Source organism: Arachis ipaensis, chromosome B7 (assembly GCF_059453495.1).
Source record: "Arachis ipaensis isolate K30076 ecotype BB chromosome B7, ASM5945349v1, whole genome shotgun sequence".
Lineage (NCBI taxonomy): Eukaryota > Viridiplantae > Streptophyta > Magnoliopsida > Fabales > Fabaceae > Arachis > Arachis ipaensis.
Window position 1 is genome coordinate 138,987,810 of NC_142442.1, and position 9,746 is coordinate 138,997,555.

General features: G+C 32.7%; 1 protein-coding gene across 2 annotated transcripts; it reads right to left on the minus strand.

Annotated features, from left to right (window-relative positions):
- Positions 1 to 4,533: 4,533 nt before the first annotated feature.
- On the minus strand, positions 4,534 to 9,503 carry LOC107606180 (protein DETOXIFICATION 27). Of its 2 annotated transcripts, none has more exons than XM_016308181.3 (8): positions 9,040 to 9,503; positions 8,408 to 8,949; positions 8,169 to 8,255; positions 8,007 to 8,063; positions 6,877 to 7,115; positions 6,634 to 6,752; positions 5,579 to 5,665; positions 4,534 to 4,767 (listed from the first exon to the last, which is right to left on the minus strand). In XM_016308181.3, the coding sequence occupies exons 1-8, from the start codon at positions 9,313 to 9,315 to the stop codon at positions 4,714 to 4,716; spliced, it is 1,461 nt and encodes a 486-aa protein (XP_016163667.1). In that variant the 5' UTR covers positions 9,316 to 9,503; the 3' UTR covers positions 4,534 to 4,713. The 2 variants fall into 2 exon arrangements, 1 of the variants encoding a protein (XP_016163667.1); XR_015892357.1 differs by having other exon boundaries at positions 4,554 to 4,767; positions 5,579 to 5,690; positions 6,575 to 6,752.
- Positions 9,504 to 9,746: the final 243 nt, after the last annotated feature.

Genomic DNA, 9,746 nt, shown 5'->3' on the forward strand with positions numbered 1-9,746 from the left:
AGATCGGCCTTCTACCTCTTCACTTTTACCCTTTCTAGTCAAAAGGCGCCCCTGATTTAAGAAGTGAAAAAAACCATGGATCAAAATCAAACGCTCAAGTATTACTATCACAGAAACCAGAAACTCAAAAAAAAAAATTCACATCTTAAAAAATGGAGTCATCCCCAACTACTTGACATATCTGAGATTGAAAAACATTTGTAGAAATAACCAGTTAGTAAAGAAAAGAAACATCATGATGCTTCTCAGAAGCACCATCCACTAACATATTGGCATAATGTAACCAATTTCTAGAAAGAAATGAGTACTTCGGAAATAATATATTGTGCCTTGTTTTCTAAACGTTCCGAGGTTCACGCAGCGAGTCATGGCTCATGCTCATGACCGTTGTCAAGCTGACCGTATTGCAACCGCTGAAAATAGAGTACTTGGACAGAAGAAGGGGACAAGTTATGCTCTACAAAAAAATGACATGCTCAATTTACTAATACTCATTGAATGCGTCCTACCAGCATGACGAACATGCAGCCCTCACAAGTTTTGTTCACTTTGAGCTTATACTTCTCGACTGCCATGTCAAACCACTTTAGAGTTTCCAACGGCCAGTTGAATCTTCTGGGGTCAGAAACATCCAAGACGGGGTAAATGTGCCATGGCGAAATTACCTGTTGTGTTGTAGGGCACAGGAATATTTTCATTATTACCAGTAGAAAATATCTCCTAAACTCCATCCTGTCTGATTTCGTTGCCATAGGACAGCTATAAACCGAATCCTGGAGTTCAATTGTTGTCCGTCTATGGAACCTCTTTTTGATGGCCATGTGGGCCGGATTTTTGTCATCTAAGGTTGGAAATTGATTGCCTACAACATGTCGGTGCGTTAGTGCAAGTTAAAATATATGCCTATGGCATACTAAGTAATTTGGAGAGCGAAACTTACCTCGAGACGGATTGCCGAAAACCCGCCCGATTAACTCGGCATTGAGGCGGATGTTGCCAACGTCGAGTATGAAAGTTCTTGGCTTAACCTTATACGACTCGGCCAGGTGAACCATGATGGCTTGCTTCACAGATCAATTCGAAACAAGCCTCAAGAATCCGAATCCGATTTCATCAATCTCTGCAAGCTTCTCTATGGCGTTGTTTTTAGTTAGCGTGCTCATCATGTCATGAATGTAGCTGGGCGAGCATCCGGACTCTAATAATTTCTGTCAATGACAACAGTAGCTGTAAGTCACAAATAAGATCATGTGGAATGACACGTTGATGACGGTAATTATCATTGCACTTTTTTTCCATCTTGATTGGCTTTTCGGCAACACAATCCCGATGTGTGTTCACAAGAAATAGGCCCAAATCCTTTAATAAAACCTGCATACAAAATCAGAACCAACATAAAAAACGTCCTCAATTATACATTGTTGTTATTGCTATACAAAACCACAATCAATTAATACCATATAAAACCCAAGTTAAAAACAACATCTATCCATTCCTTAATTATACCCGAATCAAAAGCAACATCCAACAAGTTGGATCAATGCTACTCAAACCCTACATCAATCAACACCCTTTATTCAATACTAACCAAGTATCATCCGTAATTTGCTAGTCACCCATAAAAAACATTCAAGTATCCATAATGTATATAATTTATCTTTATATGCAGGATGATACTAAACTAAAATTAGAGAATATATCGGTAAGAAAATAGAATTATTTTTTATTGCAAATTAATTCTTTATATAATCGGATAAAAAAGAATTCTAGTAGCAATTTTTCACCATTAAAAAATTAACAAACTAATAGATTAAGAAAACTATCACAAGAGTGAGTTTTTCTAGTTCAGAAAACTGATATCTGATAAGAATTTAAAAAGCTTGATTCAAGTCAAGGCAAGTTGAGGCTAAACTGACAAGAACAAAGGAATTCTAGGGCAAATTCTAAGGCAATTAAATCAATAGTTAGAACATATATTATAATTCAGTCAAAATTATTTAATGTGACAAAGCATATTGATATTACTAAGCCTATAAATTCACAGGACAAGCCCTATTGCAAATATCTAGTAGCTCAAGTCAATGAACTAGTGTTTATACTAAAAAGGAATAGCAAGATTCATATGAGTGATCATAACACCATATGCCAGTTTACAGTTCCTAGACAATTATATTTTGCTGTGCATGATTTTAATATTTTTTACTAATAAGTGAGACCTCGTACTATTTTGCACAAAGTTTTCGTGTTTTCCTAGTAGTTGGCAGCCACAAACAATATTGAAGAATGATAACATATTTTCATCTTGTCTTACCTCAATAACAAGTGTTGTGTAGTCACCACATTTAATAAAATGACACTTTTTTAAAAAGGAACCGCCAACACCGACATGCATGAGAATTCTAGGCTGGAGCAGGGAGGAAAGCTTCAACGACACTGCCAACACCAACATGCAGCAGCAACAGCGCGCCCTGGGTGAGAAGGAGAAACACCTTGTTCCTCGTACCTGTGTGGAATGATGTCGTCACGTCCAAGATTGGGAAAGCTCCGATTAACGCGTGAAGAAGCACGTCGAGGAGATGGGAGCGTCACGAGATTCTGAAGCGGTCTACGGAGGTCGACTGTTGTCCGCACACGGTGGACGGAGGCGCGGCGTCCGATGAAGGTGGAGGAGAAGTTTACCCGATGATCCTTGTACTCTGGCGCGGCCGTGGATGATTTTCAAATTCTGCTGCGATGAAACGGTGAAAGGAGAGGATAGGGTTTGGTTAGGGTGATTTTTGTTTACTTGGGTGAATTTTAGGATGTTGCTGAAGTGAGGTGGGCTTCGGGGACCCAACCCAAAAGGAGTTGGCAGGTTTTTGGCTGGACCATCTCTTGGTTCCCTAGCATTATTGTATTATATTAATAAATACTACCTTCTTAAATAGCAAATTTGAGGAGAGAGAAATTGTGAAAATAATTCAATTATTAAAAACTAAAAGCACGTTGTATGTACTATTTTTTATAGGTGAATTCTACCATGCCCTCTCTAAAATAAAGGGTAAATTACCCCTTGTCATATATACAATAATTATTGATAAATTATTCTTCTACCAGAGCTCTAAGATTCACATTATCTTATCTTTTCTTTTCAATTGACGCTATGCTTCTCTTAAAACTTGATAACAGGGTCATTTTCATCATCTCTACCAAATACACCTCTTCTTCTCCAATTTTAAAATCCTAATCCCTCTCAAATCCAATCACCATTTTCAATCAATTAGGTTAGGCTTTTGAACTTGTTCTTACACTTTCAATCTCCAATTTCAACGAGCACATCTATCAATTTTCAGCTCTCTCTTTCTTAAGATTTTTTTCTTATTATTTTTTTTAAATTCAGCTGGATCAACAATCATACTCCTCTTCAGATAACCAACCCTTATAACCTTATATAACTATATAAATTATAACAAAAACAAACTAAAATATTAGTTAGTGTCTTCTTTTCACTGTTTAGAATTTGTACAAATTAAAAGACACCACTCGTATAAAGGCCAGGTGACCCACTTTCAGATGTGTCATTTTTTCACTGTTTAGGCTTTAATCAACGTCTCATGGTGTGTTTCTTTTCTATTGTGAGGTTTGTTATCGGGAATTAGTTCAAACTTCATTTCTTTATTAGACGAATCCTCTAAGGTGTACATACATAAATACAATTTGGTCAAAGAACGAACCTATTTCATGTGGACGGAAAAGAGCAAAAGATTAATACTTTAACGAGTTAATTATTAATTTGGTACTTAAAAAATTCAAACGTTTGCAAAAAAAATTTAAAAAATATTATTAATAATAAATATTTGAATAATTAAAAAATACAACAAAAATAATTTATTAATTATTTTTTATAAGTAATAAAAAAATTTGTATTTAACAAATAACTTATTTATTTAATCTAAAATTTTATGACAACATTTGAATAAATATTTAAAAAATACATAAAAAATTTTTAAACAAAATTTAATCTTTAAATTTTTTATTTTTTTAAAAAATTAATCATTCACGATAAATTTTTTTTAAAAAATTCATTTAACATAAAATTACTAAATTTTTTAAATGCAAAGATTTTTTTTTTAATAATACTTACAAAAATTTGCATCAAAATCTAATTTCTAAAATCTTTTTTAAAATACGTATTTAATATTTAGTTCTTTAATTCTTTTGTTGAATTTTTAAATTTTTCGAAAACTCATTTATTCTTAAGATTTTTTGAGATTATTTTTATGAGTGATATAAATTTTCGAATACTATTTTAATAGTTAGTCTACTTTAGATGTGTTGAAAGTTTGAAAATAACATCAAAAAGAAAACGAATAAAATACATGCAGTAAGCCAATGACTTAACATATGCACTACACATTAAAATTTAAACCAATAGTTTTTTGGAGACTTGATTGTAACTTAGTTACCGGAACACTCACTTGAACATTTCTGATATTGAAATGTCCAATAATCATTAAACTCAAATTCATTTAAATTTAAAAAAAAAAAAACTAAAGTACAATTATTTTCATGTAAAATTAATAATTAATAGATGAAGACAATTGGACTTAAATTTTCACTTTAAATTAAACGAGTATTACACAGCCAAGAACAGCTGACAAAAATAAAGAAAGGGTCGAAGCATATACATGAGTTCGAATCTTTACGCCCTCGTGAAAGTTGGGTACTTGGGTGTTACTGGTTGGAGACTAGTGATTTCTCCTTGACAATAACTTGTGCTTTCAGTACCTATCATGACAAATTAACCAAAGTTAGCGTTCTTTTTTTTTTTTTTGAAAGAAGTTAGTGTTCTTACTAGTTCACGGTAGATGACTAGATGGAATCGAAAACAGTAGATTTTGTCATCACCGTATATAGTAGGGTGTTCATTGCGAGGGACGAATCTAGAAATATTATTATAGAGCCAATAATATATATAATATTAAAAAATTATGCAAAAAATTATATAATATAAAATGTATTACAAAAATATACCGATAGAGAATATATTTTAAAATATAAAAAATATGTATGTATTTTTTATTAACGAAGTGGTCGATTTTTTGTATCATAAAATTCATCGATAATAGAATGTGTTAAATTTTTCAACAATTTTTTTAATATAATTAAAAGACAATTAACAAGAAATTCATCTTTCATTTTGTTTTTGAATTATTCTTCACAATATTCATAACTGAAAAAGATCTCTCAGTTATAATAGTTAAAACATAAAAAATTAATACCAAATGAATAAAGAAAGACGCTCACAAGAAAAAAAAAATCCACTTTATGAGATTTAAAAAATTTTATTTAATTTAAAAATATTAGTAATAATATCTTTTTAAATTTTTTTAATATTTTTACTTACTTTTTAGATATTAGAAATCATTAATATTTAAGTTAGATTAGACTTTTATTTATATTTAACTAAATACTAAATAAATTTTTTAAAAAATTAAATCATACTTAATAACTTATTACTATTAATTTTTTTTAAAAAAGCTGGGTCAAGGCCTCCGCTGGGTCCGTATGTCCGTCCCTGTTCATTGCTCTTACATACCTTTTTATCCCAATCACATCTCATCGTAATAATGATCAAAATCAACGTTTGAACCACCGTTCCACTCAACATTCCCGTCCACATACCCTGACATGATAACAATTACAGCTAACTAATCATTTAGGTAAAACAAACTTTATAGCAAGTGCTAGCTTGCATCACATTATCCGCAATAAACATATAAATTATGAGTTTGTACCCATTTTTTTTTTACATATTAATATTATGATATGTATACAACATGGTGGGTAATACTTCATTTACTATTGTTTATTAGATATAAATTCTAGATTTAATTATTCAATTAATCTCTATAACTTTATTGAATTTTAAATTAGATTTTTAAAATTTAAAAATTTGTACTTAGATTTTTATATTAGACAAAAATTTATAATTAAATTCTTATTAATTATTATTTTTTAGAAAAAAAATGCAATAATCTTGAATATTTGTTTTTAATATCTCATAATTCATCCTACATTAAACAGAAAAATGAATACTCCGGAAAAATTGTATTTTTCTCAATAAAAAAATAATTAGAAAAGACCTAATTGAAAGTTTTTATCTAATATAAAGATTTGATTACAAAATTTTAAACTAAAAAGACCTAATTTAAAGTTTAAAGAAACTATGAAGACATACAAAATAATTAAGTCTAAATCAATTTAAATTAGATGATCTTATTCGTCACATTTGACTAGAGTATCCTATCCCTAATTCCCTATGGCTATGATCAACCAAAATGCTTAACAGTGCAACTAGATATCCTTTAAAAATTGTCCTTTATTCAATCTTTAGAGGAGAGTTGTCCTTTATTCAATCTTTAGAAGAGAGAAAAAATAAAAAGCAAGTAACTTTCCGAATTTTTTAAACAACTGATATCGGGAAAGTGGGTATAAAAAATTAAAATAATATATCATTAAATTTAAAGGCTAACCAAAGGCTGAAATTTAAAGGACAAGTAGCATTTTCGAATGCCTAATAAGTAATAACCACCTAACAAGTTCTTATATTTGGCATATATTTGTGGTAACTTAGGTATAAGCTAGACTTACAATAATACCCGAAGGCAGCAACCAGCCTAGGAGGATCCCAAGAGGCATTCCCATCAAATAGTAACTTGCAATGTTAATGTATGCCACTATTGCTTGATTTCCACATCCCACTGCTACCCCTGAGAAAAGTGAAGACCAAATAGATACCACATATTTATTGGAGACAAACAACATCAGAATTTGCATCATTGACAGAGATTCGACTTTGGTGCTCATTAAAGTCGATATTAGAAAGACACTAACCTGAAAGAACGGGTTGGAGGCAATTAATTAGAATTGTAAAAGCCAACATGATTGACAGCTCATTGACCATTTGGACAATAGCGGAGCTTGATGTAAAGATCAAAGCAAGATTCTCATTGAAGATCATAATTATCAACCAAAATATAAATCCCACCACCACAGTGTTTAGCAATGAAATAGCTGTTGCAAATTTTGCCCCTTTTGCGTTGCCTGCGCCAAGCTCATTTGCTACACGCACCCTGAGTTAAATAATGTCAATCAATTATGTAAAGCAGAAAAAAAATTACTTGGTTTTATAGTTGACAGAGAATTAGTTTTATATAATTAAACAGGTGGGATTTTTGTTAGTTCGGTATCATTAAACAGTTGGACTTTGTTTCTGCAATTATTTGCTTATATCTAATAATGAGGAATTTATGTTTGATAATATTATGTGGTGAAGATAAGTGTATTTATAGACCTAGTAAATTGTAATACAATCTCAAGTTGATGCTGCACCCTGGATATATAACATCATAGACAAAAGTCTACAACCTAATTGATTTTTGAGAAGTTTCATCCATGTAGGTAGATATTTTATTTGAAAAAGTCACGAAAATCATAACTTGAAAATCTTCAAGAATACTCATGGACATTTTCTTGGAACTTCTGACTTATAGACAATAAGAGCACCTTAGCTTTCAGCATAGTATATAGACAATAATCTCCAAGAGATCAACTAGTTTCTGTCTCACAAAATCAGTTACAAATTAAAATGTCGAGCATTGACAAACTTTGAAGCATGTTTAGGAAACTGTAACATGATTTGGAAGCAGGGGAAAGAAAACAATTTTCTCTTGAAAAAACTCATCCAAAATCGAATACAAATGATAATAATAAGGATCTCATGGTTCATCTAGATAAATTTCAGCAAGAGAACTTATATAACATGAACTAACTGCTACAATAATTTGAGAGGAAACATTCAACAACCAAATAGAGAGCAATAGCAGAATAACACAAACTTTAGAGCATTTTCTCATCCAATAATTAACATTTCAATATACTCATACTTTTCTCCCTACTATCAATCCATTATTTAGCATGCTTTGAGAGAGGAAGAAAGGTGGAGTTACAATCAAGTAACATACCCGGATGCAGCCAAAAATCCAAGAGGTATCATGGATTCCCAAGCATAAATAGTATTACTGCCAAGGTCAAAATTCCGAAACAAAATAAAATATAATCCAATAAATGAAAAGCTATGGATGCAATTAATACCAAGCTAAACTAGGAATCTCAATCTATCATACCAAACCGAAAGAGCATCGATAGCAACCTCAGAGTTGTCCATATAACCCGACATTATAAGCAACAACCTGTAATAGAAATTCTCTAACCTGCAATATCACACACATTATACTCAAAAATTACAAAGAGTACTTAATAGGATATCTTTATTTTTTCTCTAATATAAAAAAACTATCTTCACTCTTTATTAAAAGTACGCAAAAACCACACATAATAACAGGGAATTATGTAAAACACTAACAGAAGCATGATGCCAGAAGCAAAAGATAACTTGAAGAATTCCCAGAGTCCAAGAAAAGCTTCAGAAGAGAAACCAGTCCATGTATCTTTACACCCACCAAAGAGAGTGTACGAAAGCATTCCCACAACCGAAACCCACCACGAGAACCCAATAGAAAGCGCAGCACCAACAATCCCAACCTTCATCTTGGACACAAAAACCAAACTCACTGCCACGTGGATGGCAAGCGAAACACCTGCCATCCACGCCGCGACACGTGTCTTGAGCTGACACTGCAAGAATCTCTGCAGCGAGAATTGGAAGGGAAAGCTGAGGTGAAGAGGGATCAGCCATATGGCAACCAAACCGGTGCGTTCTGCAACCGCTGAAGGCTGTCCAATGAACTTCAAGATCGGAGATGCGAACACGAAGATCGGAATCATGAAGAGCGAAGAGAAGAAGAGAACGAGCCACGAGCGTTGCAGGTAGATTCCCAGCATGTGATGCTTTCTGGCACCGTAAGCTTGGCCGCAGAGGGTTTCAAGCGCGCTCGCCATGCCCAGCTAAAGAGGAACGAAACCGGAAAGGTGGGTGAAGGTGGAAGAGAAGTGGAGGAATGTGAGAGTGGGAAGGAGGAAGTTGAAAATGGTTACCAAGAATCCGAAGGTGATGGAGATGAGAACGGTGCAGGAAATGGAGAAGGCGGCGAGGTCGATGTCGGAGAGGTGGCCGGCGAAGGACTGCGTGACGACGGTGATGGAGAACATGGCAAGGCGGGTGAAGATGGAAGGGGCAGCAATTTGCCAAAGGCTGTTTGATTCGGAGCATGTTCGTTGTATGAGAGTGGCTTCGTCGTGGGGTTGATGTAGCAAGGGACTCTCTGCTTCGTTGATGATGATAGTACCACTGCCACTGTTACTGCCCACCATGTGTTTGATTAAATGTGTGTGAGCAATGCAGTGCAGATTTAGATACTTTTTCTTGACAGTGACCGTAAGTGTTCAACGACCTAGATTTAGATTTCCTATAAGAAATTGAGTTTACCAAAACAAATACATCTAGATCCATGATATCGTGAAGAGAAAAAATGATTAATAGATTGAAAATTATTTTCTATATGATAGAAACAATAGAGTAATTTTAAAAAAGTATTTTTGTGTATTATTTAATGCGTCAAAAAATGTATAATAATATAAAAATATATAAGTGTTAGAAGAATTAAAATAATAGAAGTATAAAATTTAATAATAAATATATAGATATGTTATATAAATATAAATAATACTAATTGATTTAAATTAATCCTAATTATACTCTAATATCTCTCTTCAAACTTAAGTGAGAGCTAAGGATATTATCT